Raw genomic sequence first — 13780 nt, forward strand, 5'->3', positions numbered from 1 at the left:
CACGAGGAGCGTCCGCAGGAAGTAAACTGTCCTTTGGGGTGAGGTAGTAGGTTGTATAGTTTTAGGGTCATTCCCAAACTGTCAGATGACTATACAACTTACTGTCTTTCCCGGAGCGGCTGTAATTGCATCCAGATGGAAAACGCCACTTCCTCCCCGGCACATTTAACACGTTTAACTGATGCCTGATTGCCGTTTTGCTCCAAGTGTTTTAACGTTGCGCGCCTTTGTTGTCGGGACTGTCGCGTCTTCGCCAGGCGATGAGGACCCTTCACCTGCAGACCGGCAGGACTCATGGTGTTCGTACAGGGTGAGGTAGTAGGTTGTGTGGTTTCAGGGTTGTGATTTTGCCCCATCAGGAGCTAACTATACAACCTACTGCCTTCCCTGGAGGGCAGCAGTACATCTCAGGAGCTCTCCTTCCTGCTTTACAGACTCCATCAAGGAGCACTTGAGCTTGAGATCAAAGCAAACAGGTGAGTAACGCTCACATAACCAGGATTTTGTTGGACTTTAAAGTTGAAAACTGGGCCTTTACTGATTCCCAGGACAAGTAAATGATCGGGCCTGGCTTTTACAGTCATTTTTATTTACTTTGGTGGTTTCATTAACAAATAAAGTCTTATTTCAAAGCAAAGCGGATTGTTTTTTTGGTTGTTTTTTTCATTTGTGAGTTTTAGCAGCAGGTCAAGAATCTTTATTGAAGTCAATTATTATAAGGGTCAAACCAGAAAATAAAACTACACAGCCCTGGTCCTCAGGTGTGTGTAGTGTTACATTTATGCAGCCGATTGGATTAAAACGGTAATATCGGTGAAACAATACAAAACAAAAGATTATCTTATTCTATCTGAATGGCAAAATAGTCTATATTTGCGAAGCGCAGCAGCCTTTCACCTTTAAAGCTGATGGTGCACCTACACACAGCAGGTGGCGCCAATGATTACTTGTTGGAGCTCCATGAACCAAAGCATAGTTTTTTAGGTCTCGACTAAATAAAAAACAACTGCTCCATGAAATATTGTGTAAAAATGACTTAAGAACGCGGGACGTTGGTTAATGCAAGATAATCCACGTTTATCCTTAAATTGGATCAAGCATGAGATTATTTAACAAATGAATTTCAGAAACACACTAAACTGCAACCGAATAAATGAGCGTTTGGCAAAGCCAGAGGCCCTCAATCACAAACATTTAACGCCTAAGTGTGCCATAAAATGCCATTTCCCATCTTTAACCACAGTTTTAATGAGAAACTGCTGTATTATGCGAGAAAAACTGCTGATATGCTCGTAAAAGTGTGTTCTGTATTTATTTAGCTATATTAAGCATGGTAGCGGTAGTTAGGTGGAGTTTGTTTTGTTTAAAATGGTAATTTACAGATAGTTTATTTCCTTAACATTCAATAAAATGTATCGTTCTTTCTTTACAACGAAAATCGGAATGAGGTTGAGATCCGATCAGCTGACCTCCACTGCGTGACGTCTCGCGCCTTTGAGCCCCCTCTCGAAGTGGGCGGGGCCTCTGCTCACCCTCACATCACGTGTTGTCCATTGGTCAGAAGCATAGGTGTGTCTGGGAGGTGTGCGCGTCACACGTCCGCGCGCCCCCACGTGACTTCCGGTGGAGGTTGAGCGCCGCTTTGACAGCAGATGAGGAGGGATCGGACCAGGACCGGCCCGTCCGCGCGTCCCGGAGCCAAAACACCGACACCGGCCCCGCTGGCAGCGCGTGCAACAGCCGGAAATGCCCACGGATGAGGTAAACGACGCGTTTAGTGAGCAAAACCAGCGAAATTTCCGTTACTGTCACACGGTAGATTTTCTTTTAACACTTTCTTCGCCTGGTCGTCATGTGTTGTGTCAGCTGTGCTCCTGCTCTGGTTCGGCCCAGTTTCCTCTTCCCCTGTGACCTAAAGATAGCTGCCCCGTGTCGTTGTTATATTTCCTCTGGGATTTAAGACAATGTCTTATGAGGTAATTAGGGGAGACCATCCTGAGCGGGTGGAACTGTGATGTTCTGGCTTTTCTACCTTCACACACAGTGGAGTCATTAAAATGTATTTTTAAAAGTGATTTTACTTTTCTGAAACCTTTCAAGAGACAGAGGTAAATAGCTCCCCCCCCCCCCCCCCCCCCAGAAATGCTGCAACCCAGAGATAAGCAAGAACAATTGATTAATCACTGTCCTCAGTGCCCCGGTTCCACTCGGGAACATTTATCTTAATCGTGGTGTGCAGGCATCAGCACACTCCAAGCTGGAAGGTGATGTTGCGCAATCTGGCGCTGGCTAATCTCCCCATTGAAGCGCAGATGCATGCAGCTGTGTAAACTGAGATCTTTCCACCGAGTTCACACGAATCTCCTACATCCAAGTCGGAGGGAGAGTCATCGGAGAGATTGGGAAATCTGGGATCTTTCCCCGCGCATGTTGTGCGCGTACAGACTGTGTGCGTTGCGACATGGCGCGGGGTCGTGTCAGGGGTCAAACCGAAGGTGTCCGCCCTGCGGCGAGCAGCTGGGAGCGGACCCAGAACCCTCTCCCACAATAAAACCCACCCCCGTGAGGCCGGCCGCAGACACGGACGTGACTCCAAGCTGCGCGTCCGTCCCTTCGCACAACATAAACGCCGGCGCGTGACGCGCGCGGCGCCTTTGAAGTCTCCGGAGGTCGGTCGGATCCAGGGCTGAGTGACGACCAGCAGGTTGTGCGTTCCGGCCGACGGGAATTTAACCTGCGTCTTGATGAACAACGCGCTCAGCGTGACCTTTGACACCGAGCTTAATTTAGGGGAGATAGAGGGATGCTGTTCTGACGTGTCAGACTTTTGAACTGTTCCCACCAATGCAAACGTTCCCTCATCTGGGAAGCATCATCCCGAGCCGGGTAACTCCGCTCCTCACCTGGATGAGCCTCATTTTTAAGCATCGGCAGCTCCTGCAGGTGATCTTCCAGCGTAACCGGGATCTACTCGGACTGTTCACGGGGGAAGTTGCTGAGGTCCCTTTTTCTTTAAATTGAGATCTAACATTTCTCGTCTTTCCCTTGTCAGCGTGCTGAGCGAGGGGCCGCTTCCTTCCTTTGGTTTTAGATCCATGATGGCGGGGGACGACTTCAGCCCGCCGTCCCCGCTGGGGGATTCCCTGCTGGACAACCCGCTGTGTGGGGATCTGATGGACGACCTGCGCGAGATCTCCCACTCTCTGGGGGACGGCTCGCTGGGGTTCGACTTCCCCGAGTACCAGAGCACCGAGCCTGAGGGCTCCAGCACCCTGGGTGAGGACAGAGGAGCACATGGTGGTTCTTTGGTGCCTGAACGGCCGTCTGGTGACGCGTCCTGTCCCTGCTCCTCAGACACTTTGAGCCCAGCCTCCAGTCCGTCCGGGGGGGCCTGTACAGCAGCAGCGCCGGGCTCAGAGGAGGCTTTCCCCTCTCTGAACCTGGAGTGCCGCGTGTGCTCCGACAAGGCCTCGGGGTTCCACTACGGCGTGCACGCCTGCGAGGGCTGCAAGGTGAGTCGTCCTGGACGTAGATTTAAATGCGCGTGGAGGGTTTTTTTTGTTTTGTTTTTTCCCCCCCTCGAGACACCTGACTCAGAGCCCAGTGGAAAACTTTTCAAACATGCAGGCGGATCATGTGTTGTGGAGGACAGGGCGGCCCCGGCTGCCTTCTCACCTCTTACCTACTTAGCTCAGAGCCTGGTTGAATGGCCTTATAGCACACATGCCACGTTGACCCCGGCAACTTGGAGATAAAACTGTTTGTGTATTTTGGGGTCCTTTTGTTGCAAAGGTCGGTCCCTGCGGACCGAAGCTGCCGGAGGCTCGGATTTCGCCGAGGTCAATGACCCGTTCTCCATTCGAGGGCTAAAAACACGAAAGTTTAAAGGCTACTGCTCTTACCAAGTCATGTGAACGGGCCGCGGTCTCTCTCCGCCGGCGGGTGGTTGTTTTCCGCTAATCCGAGCCTCCGTTTGCTATTTTTGCGTGACCTTTGAACTCGCCTCCTTTAAAGTAAAGATCCCAACTGTTTCATGTCAGGAGAATGTTGCGCTAATCCTCCAAATGCTGCCAAATGGGCCGTGCGCCCGCACGGTTGTGCTTTATGTTATAGAAACCCAACACTCATCCCCATCTCACCATGAGGCAGCTAAATGCTCTGGACGTCTCCTCCAGAGGACGTTACTGTCCTGTGGTATTGTGCCATCATGGAAATGTTTGGGGCGGTCACACCTCGTGTTTTCCATGCTGGACAGCCTCAGTGTAACACTTTTAACACCTCGCTTAAAGATACGATCGCTCCGCGGCAGGAATGCAAATGGAATGCGACTGCGTATGCGGCGGCGCGAGGGCTTAAGTCCGCCGTGTTGACGGTGCGACCCACAGGGAGGTTTTAGCAACAGCGAGCTAATCGCCTCGCCTTTAAAATGCAAAGTTACTGAAATGACTTGAATCGCAACTGTTGCCGAGAGGCCCTGAAGGCAGCACGCACCATCTATTGACACGCCGAGCGGCTCAGCGCAGCCTTCGTTTGCGTCCGTAGGCCAAGCGCAGACCTGCAGCGACACGCATGCTGTAAACTAGCTCACGATTCAGAGGATGACGTTCTCTCAGACGGGGTCGTCCTGCGAGCGTTAGCGACCGGGACGGCGCTCGGCAGCACGTGGAGCCCGAGCATAAGTCAAAGGGCTGCATGTGTGTGTGACAGCTGTTAGCATGTGTCAGGGCACTCGCCTTTTATCTCAAAGTGCGGCCGAAAGCCGCCGGTTCCAATCCATTTCGTACATTTCTGTTGGATCCACACTAGTTCACGAAGCAAAACGAGAGCCTGACGCCGCGGTTCGGCGTTTCCTCTTTTGCCGCGAGCCGTGCCAGGAGGTTCTGACGCACTTTTCTCCCCATTAGGGTTTCTTCCGCAGAACCATCCGGCTCAAGCTGGAGTACGACAAGTGCGAAAACAACTGCAAAATCCAGAAGAAGAACCGCAACAAGTGCCAGTACTGCCGGTTTCACAAATGTCTGTCTGTGGGCATGTCGCACAACGGTAAGACCTCGCCTTTCTGTGTCCCAGCGCCGCTTTCTACGCTAGCTCAGCGCGCTTTACGTTTCCTGGGATTTCTTTATACATCGCGGTCCCACCAGAGCCTCCTCGATGGAGAAAACACAGGCCTTTATGCAGTTCCGTAGCCCCACATCTGGCCTGTCATCTGTGCCGGCTGCCGAGGGGTCATTGGGTTTATTGCAATGCCCTCCCACTGCAGACAGAGCAGCGTAGGAAACCTGAGAGGAAGACGGCATGTTGTCCTCAGAAACAGAGAAAAGAATGTGGACGAATATCTGCAGACACACGCAGAGCCGTTTTTTTTTGTTTGTTTTTTGCCTCTCTGTTTGCAGTTTTGTCATTAAAAAGAAAAACGACCCTCCCCCAAACGTGCGAGGAGCCCTTTAGGTGTTGATATTAACCGAGGTTTCCGTGCACCAGCCATCCGTTTCGGCCGGATGCCTCAGGCAGAGAAGCTCAAGCTCAAGGCTGAAAACAAGATGGTGGAGAAAGAGGAGGCGAGCCCCATGCCGGCCGATCACAAGGTGCTGGTCAGGCAAATCCACGACGCCTACATGAAAAACTTTACCATGAACAAGGCCAAAGCTCGGCTGATACTCACCGGAAAGACCAGCAAGCCGGTAAACACCGTTAGCACTTCGCGTCGCGTTGTCTCCTTAAACCACCAAGACCTTGTCTTCCTCCTGCTCCCAGCAGCCGTTTATCATCCACAACATGGAGACGTTCCAGCTGGCGGAGAAGACGCTGGCCGCTCACGTGCTGGCGGAGCACCACGGCGGGTCCGAGAACAGCCTCCACATCGGGGACGTGGTCCCGGCCCTGGGGTGCGGGATGCTCCGGCAGAGGGAGGCTGAAGCCAGGCTCTTCCACTGCTGCCAGAGCACCTCGGTGGAGACGGTCACCGAGCTGACGGAGTTCGCCAAGGCGGTGCCGGGATTCCAGAGCCTGGATCTCAACGACCAGGTGGGTGAGGATGCAAAGCTGGACGTGCGGACACGCCTCCGTCCGACGCTCACCTCTCAACGCCCCTGTCCAGGTGACCCTGTTGAAGTACGGCGTCTACGAAGCCCTCTTCACGCTCCTGGCGTCCTGCATGAACAAAGACGGGGTGCTGGTGGCCCGGGGAGGCGGCTTCATCACCCGGGAGTTCCTCAAGAGTCTCCGGCGGCCCTTCAGCGACATGATGGAGCCCAAATTCCAGTTTGCCACACGCTTCAACTCTCTGGAGCTGGACGACAGCGACTTGTCTCTGTTTGTGGCCGCCATCATCTGCTGCGGAGGTAGCATCAGCTGCACTTTGAGGCCTCTCTTAAGAACTAAAAACCCTGTTTTTTATTCAGGATTCTCTGTAATTGCAACACACAGGGGTCATTATTGGGATTTCTGCCCTGTTTTTGAGATCAGGGAATATTTCTGAGGCGATAGCACGTGGTTAGCTTAAATTTTATTTGTTTGAACCACTCTGCAGGTCTGATTTATAACAAAGATCGGACATTTTCAGCAACAGGTGTAGGATGACGTTCAGGCCATTTTAATGCCCTTTATTGCAAAGATTAGACAAAGACAAATTAGCTATTCGGGAGTTTACGCGGCTATTAAAAGCAAAAGAACTGCGTCCACGCCTCCGTTCTCTCTTTGTCGCCTTCCTTTCAGACCGTCCGGGCCTGGTGGACGTGCCTCTGGTGGAGCAGCTGCAGGAGACCATCGTGCAAGTGCTGCGGCTCCACCTGTTGACCAACCACCCCAACGACAGCTTCCTGTTCCCCAGACTGCTGCAGAAACTGGCTGACCTCCGGGAGCTGGTCACGGAGCACGCTCAGCTGGTGGAGGACATCAAGAAAACAGAGGACACGTCGCTGCACCCGCTGCTGCAGGAGATCTACAGAGACATGTATTAACAGCATGAGTAATACGGACCCTTCTGTTTGTTTCCTGGACTAAAGAAAGTTCCCTTCGAGGCGTGATCAGCCTAAAAGACATCATTTTGTAAAGATTGTTTGGGTCTGCCTGGTTTGGAGATTTGGTTTGTGATACTGTGTATATAGATTTTTATAGACCTATTTTGATGTTCTGGACATTTTAAAATGATGTTTCTGTGCCTTTGGACTAATATCAACCACCTTCAGCACAATAACTGTATCAAACTGCAGGGAATGACCTCGTGTTTTAAGCATAAATAATTAATAATAATCTATTTCAGTACTGATGGGAAGAAGCTGAAACATAGGAGTGGATGTGTATTTAAAATACTTTGTTTGTGGTCAAAACTGCGCTAATCCGTGTTAATATTTTGAAAACACAACAAGCCGTCATGCTGGTTCTATTGGGTAAACATCATCCCATGTACAAAGCGACGCATTTGTGAGCAGAGTAAACACAAATGAGCTCAGACTTCAGCTTCAAATAAAGTTTCCCCATGAGCCAAAACCGCAACATATAAAGTCGCCTCAAGCTCTATTTCATGTCTGCACTAAAGTAATGTATTTAATTGCGGTTCTGTTGGACTTTAATTCCGCCATCTGTGCCAGAACCCACTCGAGTTAAATAAAAGCTGAATTATTCTCCTTCCCGTTGCGCGTACCTGCAGCGGCGCCCGTTTCTCCCCCAGTCCAGTAGGGGGCAGCACCGCCGCGTCAAACCAACGCCTCTGTCGACATGGGAACCGGGAACTGCAGCGTCTACGCGGAACTATGGAGCACACGTCCAGTGAAACCCCTCAGAATATATTTTCCTGCCAGTTGTGTGATTTACGCAGCCCATATAGCTACTACGGCCAGAAACCGCCCAACACCAGAGCGATTGTGTAAGTGACAGCGACGATGGGCGCGCTAACGCTAGCATTGTTAGCGGCTGCTACATACGCTGGCTACCATGCCAGGAGCTGCAGGACACCATTGATCTGCAACGATCCCAATTAAACTGGGGGTTTTCTGGATTTCTGTCATCCCGCAGGTTGCTCGAAGAATGTTTTGTGACCAAAGACCCCTTCAGCCCGGACAGGGAAAAGTTCCTGATTTTGGGCTCCGAGTGCAGCCTGTGCAGAAAGCGAGTCTGTGTTGGCTCAGTAAGAGGATGAATAATTCAGCATTTTGTGAACTATTGATTACATGCACAGCTGCAGAGCGTGCTACTGCAAGGACAAATAGTATATGTGGTAAAATAACGTGTATTCTAAATACAAAGTAGCCTTTTGGTGTGAAATGCAGGTTAAAACTTTGACTACAAAGCCTTTTTCTTTGTTCTGCCAGGACTGTAGTCTGTTCTACACGAAGAGGTTCTGCATGGAGTGCGTGAACAAACACCTGAACCAGTTCCCCCATCAGATTCAGGCAGAGCTGGCGAAGAAGAAGCCGCCGAGAGATCCAAAATCGGTGCAACGGTAGCCAGGAAATGCACCAGGACTCCCAACAGAGTGCACAAACACCAGGCCTGCAACAAACTGGAGCATGGTCATCGCAATTTTGCTGGAAAATCCACTTGGAAATGCAGATTTCTCTTTGTGACCAGTGGTGCTGCACGAGTCAGCAGGGTGTTGTTTGTTTCCTGACCCGGAAGAACTCAGACCTGCTGCTCCGTCCCAACTCCAGATTATTAATAGGAGGTCATGTGCCGCAGCCCTAAAGTTGTATTTTTATTTTAAGTAAATAAATGGGGTGATTTACAGATCGAATCAGCGACACACTTCTTCTGTATATCCCTGTACGGCTGTTTCACAGTGTTCTATGATGCCTTTCAGCGCCTTGAGTGACAAATTATCACAGCAGAATGTATAAAATTGGACGATGAGTGTAGCAACCAACGTCGACAGGTTGCCTTGAGGACTTCTGTGGAGTCCAGGAATTGTGTCTTTGTTTCTGAATTAAAAGAAACCCGGTGGTCATGTTGCCGCCGTGTGCTCATCCGTCTTAATGTGTAACTTATTTGCAACACAATTGGTGGAGTTGTGGCTCAGGAAGTGCGATTATAAATCTTATCCCCACACAGAAACACTTATTGCATCTGATCCAGAATCAATCTATGGACGCCTCATTTCCCTCCTGAGAGTTAAAAGGGTTTAAAGTTGGTTTGATGGATGACTTCGCTGCAGCAGATGGGAGACACTTATTTTTTAGACGCAAACCCAGGTTTGGTTTCTGTTGTGGACCCGCGGCTGCAACCTGCGGAGCGCGCATGCACGTGGCAAAGTCTGAGAGATAGGCACGGCGCCAGATAATGACGGAAGGGTTTCTTTTTCTGCTCCGGCGCTGATGTCACTGTAACCGCGAGGCCCGTCGGGTGGCTGTTTTGTTGCGCTCACGCATGAAATCTGGTTCCAGGATCTCATTGTCAACAAATAACCTTGAAGCTGCGACGCGAACCGACCGCGCTGATTGAATTATGCGCGTCTGAGATGCCGGATCCGAAGAGCAGACACATCTATCAGCATTTTTGCTCAGCGACCGAGTGGTTTTTATCACCGGCAGCAGCCTATGAGATCGGATCGGGTCGCTGCAGATTCAGGTGGCGCCTGCAGCCCAAAAAAATCCGGCCCTGCGGAAAAGATCCAGCCCCCATCTTGCTCCGAAACGGTGTTATAGTTCCTGAGAGTAATTAGGCCGTATTCTTGCAGCTCTGTTGTTTTTCTCTGTTCGACTTTAAGAGCTATGGGCGGTCCTAGCGCGCAGACCAATGAATAGTTCTGGATGTCAACTTTTCTTCACTCACAGCTCCCTCTAACGCCATGTTGGATGTTATGCCTTGACTGGTTTTCATCAGCTTTACTACGAACTTGACAGGAGTGGCTTTCTCCAACTCCCCCTGCGCCATTGGAGACGCGTTTTTGTTTTTTTTTCCCCCCTCCTCGCTTTTTTTTTTTTTTTTTTTTACGCGTACGCACTTCGGATGATTATCGCGGAGAATGCATGCACCGTTTCAGTGACTTTGCAATTAAAAGGAGCGCAACTTGGACGTAGAACTTTAACAGGCTTGGGTTTTGGGGGTTTTTTTTAGCTGTCATATGTGCAACAAAATGTCAGATGTTCGCCTTTCTAATGCGAGCCCGACATTGGAGAGGGTGGATGCGCGGCAGCCGGACAACGTCACAGCTCCCGTCCGGAGAAACCTTTTCGGCTCACCTGACCGCGGTGAAATACGGAGGTATTTGACGGCCGCGATCCAGGAAGGTGTGCAGGATTTCATGGAGGAGTACAATTTCGACCCTGACAGCGAGCGGCCGCTCACGCCGCACAATTACGAGTGGCAGGAGGACAACGACGCACCGGAGTTCTATCGCAGACCGCCTCACAGGAGAGAGAGCCCGCGGCGGGATGTGGAGCCGTCCGGGGACGACAGGCTGGAGGCGGACGGTCGCCAGAGGAGCGAGAACAGCAGCAGGAAAAGGCGTTCTGCGGAATCAGGTGATTCACCTTGATTATTAGCGGGTGTCGGGGTTCGGCCGCGCCGTGAGGCAAGGGCGTGGAGCAACAGTTGTGTCCGGGGTCGAGCCTCAGGATACGGTCCCCGAGAAGCGGAGAGCGGGGAGGAAAAGGCACCACAGTCGGGTTCATTGCTCTGGGAACGTCGCCGAGGATGGTAATAACGGTTACGCGCCGTCCGAGCGGAGTGATTCTCTTTTTTTTCCCTCCTCTGGCCACGGAAGTTTAACTGAGGATGTCAGGTGTCTTTTCAAAGTGCAGCCGCGCACCCGAGCCCCCCCACCCCACCCCGGACTGACACCTCTCCCCCCCCCGCCTTCCCTCCCCTGTCTCTCTTGTCAACCAGGTTCGTGCGTCGACGAGAGTCGGAGTAAACGGACGCACACCGACGAGGACGAGGACGACGATAAAGGTCAGGGGATCAGCGCAGGAGCTCAGGAGAGAAGAGCGGCAGAGGGGGGGCCGACCAGCGGGGAGAACAGCGCACAGGCCCAATGAGACAGGTCAGCACGCGGTCCCACTCTTATTACCATGTAATAACACAGGCACGTTCAAACTTTGACACACTTCTCCGCCGAGTTTGGCCCCCAGCTGAGCTGCACCAGCAGGGCATTCCCACCGCTTGTACGCGCTCTCCTGCACGGACACCCCCCCCCCCCCTTACACACACACACACACACACACACACACCCCTCACGGCTTCCCTGAAAATCTGCACGCACGCATTTTTAATCTTACAAGCTTACGACGCGCACTGAGCACGAACCGCCGCGCTCCCCGTTGCATCATTCACCAACCCCATTTCCTCTTTTCTGTCCCACAGAGCTGGGGGAGGTTGGGGGAGGTTTGGGGGGGTGGAAGCGACCTGTTGCTGTTTGGAAACTGTAACCTTTCTCTTCATCTGACAGATAGAAGAGAACAGAAAAGCAGCCTGTTCCTGAAGGAGGGAGGGGAGGCCGCACAAGCACTGAATACTACACTATTAAGTTCTGGCACTCATTTCAAGAAAAATCGCCTCAGAAGCAGCAGAAAATGTAGCAGTGTGCAAATAGAACTTTGCTCCATTTATTTTATTATTTTTTTTAATTTCTTTTTTGTTTAAATGTACTACCTATGTTTAAGATGTAGCACATTCGAAGCCTATGTTGCTTTCCATATCTTATTTGTTATATGTGTGTTTGGAGGTGAAGAAGAGGAGGAGGAGGAGAAAAAAAAGACAAATGTGTGAATTTGACTCAGGAAGTTGCGGTGCAATTTCCAACAGAGCTGTTATTTTGTTAAAGTGGTCATGTTGTATCCTTCAGGTAAACTGACGTACGTTAAAATATATATATATTAAAAAAAAAATGCAGATTTTTAAGTCAGGGTTACATGAAAACAAAAGTTTTCTCTGTCTTTTCTTTTTTCTCTCCATTTTTGGCGGCTTTATTTGTCCCAGTGCTGATCCTGATCCTGGAGGCCCAGACGGTCCCACTGTAGGTCGGAGGTCCGTCTGACTGGGACCAGCCGTGGCAGATCAAGTTTACATGCAATTATCTCCATCTTCCCATTTCTTTTTTTGGCTTCATAAAAACTCTTTTGTTATTTTGTGGGTTTCTTTCTTCTAAGTATGTGCCTTTGGTGGAGGGGGGCGGGACGACAGTGACCAAACTACACAGCAATATCCAGCCAAATTCTTTGATATCAGTATTTGCTAATGACCCTAAGAATTCGTGTTTTATTTGAATCTTTGGACACGTCTCCCTCCCCCTCCCCCTCCAACCCCCCTCTAAGTGGTGTCGTCCAGGGCGACGTCTCACTGGGTTACTTATGCAAATATGTGAATCAAAGACTCGTGGGGTAGAATTTATGTGGAAAATGTAATTGCACTATTGATCATTTCTTTCTTTTGGGGGGGCAGGAAAACAAAGTGACGACGCCCCACTGTGGTGTAACCCTACAAAGTACCTGTGTCCTTTTTTTTTGTAACACTGAAAAATATACTAACTTATTTATGTTGAGCTTTTTTTTCTCCTCATTGTTGTCGTGGGTGTACAGCAATTTATAGCTTCCCAAAGCAAAAAAAAAAAAAAGTTTTGTAAATATATATTTTCTTTATTGTTTTTAAGACAAATAAACTGTTGCAAAACTGAGCCGTAATAATCAATTTTATAAACTGTGTTTTGTATTTTTTCACCTCCTTTTAATGGGAACTTTGATTAAAAAGGTGTAATTGGTGCTCAGCCAAGTTTGATAAAATGTAATCTGAGGCCGAGGAAGTCGAGGTGGGAACGCAAATTATGCAAAATACCGTTGTGGGATATTCGGTGAAATAACACAGTGCCGCGTTGTTTCTGCAGGAACCTGAACGACAGCATTTCCTGTCGAGCCTCCCGCCAAAAAAAAGAGCTGCTTCCTTCGAAACATCTGCGTTTCTGGGAGCATTTACAGCAGAAAAATGACATAATTCTCGAGGCTGGCCTCAACTCCAGGCCAAAACCGTCCATCTTGAGTGGGGACGCGGCGCCGGGGCGCAGGGCGACCGCGCTCCGCCGAGCTCCCAGAGCTTTCCGAACAACAAGGGCAGGTCCTGAGGAAAAGAGGGAAAAGACTAGAGGGGGGAGGCTGGGAGTTAGTGGCATTCCGCAGCTCCAATCACAGCAGAGAGGGGAAAAGCAGGCCACTTAGGAGGCAGCCAGTCAGAGCGCGGTGGGAGGGCGTCCGCACAGCACAGCCTGTTCTTTTCATAAAACACACACCACCCAATTAGTTTCATTGGCTGCCACTTTCCTGTTGATCCCACTGTGGAGGAGGGAGCGAGAGAGAGAGCTGCTCCTGGGATATCGCGCCGGCCCAGAGCGCGGCTCTGGTAATTACTAGTTACATTATGACCTTCCTGTAAACATTTACAGACGGCCGCGACACTGTTTAACACGCCGGTGGCACGTTAAGTGACATCATCTTCTTTGGAAAAGGCCAGAAACGTGCTGCAGCGACGGCTCCGCCACCAGGAAGGCCCGGATCTCTCCCGCCGCTGCTCTGTTTGTGCAACAGGTTACGCTAAAGTTCAGCGGTAGCGGCGCTGTCATGTGGTATTTGCGCCGCACACTTGACATTTACGCAGGACCCGGGGGGGGGTGGGGCGGAGGCACAATCCCGCGGACAAGGGGACGTTTGTTGGGGGGGGAGAGACCGGCAAAGGTTCCTTACTCGGCTAATTTTTGCAGCTAATCCCACATTAAGCAGAAGTGGTTCTTTGTCGACCCGGTTTGCTTATTTCTCGCTAAATATTAAATCACGTTAGTGGGTTTACTTCGGTTAACTCA

At 50.5% G+C, this 13780-nt stretch overlaps 3 protein-coding genes and 1 long non-coding RNA gene across 9 annotated transcripts; 3 read left to right on the forward strand and 1 right to left on the reverse strand.

Moving 5' to 3' along the window:
- The first annotated feature begins 62 nt into the window (after positions 1-62).
- On the forward strand, positions 63-7502 carry LOC130518881 (peroxisome proliferator-activated receptor alpha-like). 5 transcript variants are annotated; one of them, XM_057021789.1, is made up of 8 exons: positions 1379-1761; positions 3053-3276; positions 3355-3512; positions 4905-5043; positions 5482-5681; positions 5755-6024; positions 6098-6341; positions 6715-7502. In XM_057021789.1, exons 1-8 carry the CDS (start codon positions 1757-1759, stop codon positions 6957-6959), a joined length of 1485 nt encoding a protein of 494 aa, XP_056877769.1. In that variant the 5' UTR covers positions 1379-1756; the 3' UTR covers positions 6960-7502. The 5 variants fall into 5 exon arrangements, with proteins under 5 accessions (XP_056877768.1, XP_056877766.1, XP_056877767.1 ...); XM_057021790.1 differs by having other exon boundaries at positions 1388-1761; positions 5758-6024; XM_057021788.1 differs by having other exon boundaries at positions 63-2943; positions 3053-3512.
- On the reverse strand, positions 6572-10813 carry LOC130518896 (uncharacterized). 2 transcript variants are annotated; one of them, XR_008948163.1, is made up of 2 exons: positions 10467-10813; positions 6572-6940 (listed from the first exon to the last, which is right to left on the reverse strand). It is a non-coding gene; the product is annotated as an uncharacterized LOC130518896 (long non-coding RNA). The 2 variants fall into 2 exon arrangements; XR_008948162.1 differs by lacking the exon at positions 10467-10813 and adding an exon at positions 7643-7781.
- cdpf1 (cysteine rich DPF motif domain containing 1) lies at positions 7690-8960 on the forward strand. The gene is made up of 3 exons (XM_057021804.1): positions 7690-7864; positions 8014-8125; positions 8310-8960. Exons 1-3 carry the CDS (start codon positions 7752-7754, stop codon positions 8442-8444), a joined length of 360 nt encoding a protein of 119 aa, XP_056877784.1. The 5' UTR covers positions 7690-7751; the 3' UTR covers positions 8445-8960.
- Positions 9363-12607, forward strand: LOC130518883 (cyclin-dependent kinase inhibitor 1B-like). The gene is made up of 3 exons (XM_057021794.1): positions 9363-10457; positions 10822-10978; positions 11384-12607. Exons 1-2 carry the CDS (start codon positions 10058-10060, stop codon positions 10971-10973), a joined length of 552 nt encoding a protein of 183 aa, XP_056877774.1. The 5' UTR covers positions 9363-10057; the 3' UTR covers positions 10974-10978; positions 11384-12607.
- Positions 12608-13780: the final 1173 nt, after the last annotated feature.

This window comes from Takifugu flavidus, chromosome 22 (genome assembly GCF_003711565.1).
Source record: "Takifugu flavidus isolate HTHZ2018 chromosome 22, ASM371156v2, whole genome shotgun sequence".
Lineage (NCBI taxonomy): Eukaryota > Metazoa > Chordata > Actinopteri > Tetraodontiformes > Tetraodontidae > Takifugu > Takifugu flavidus.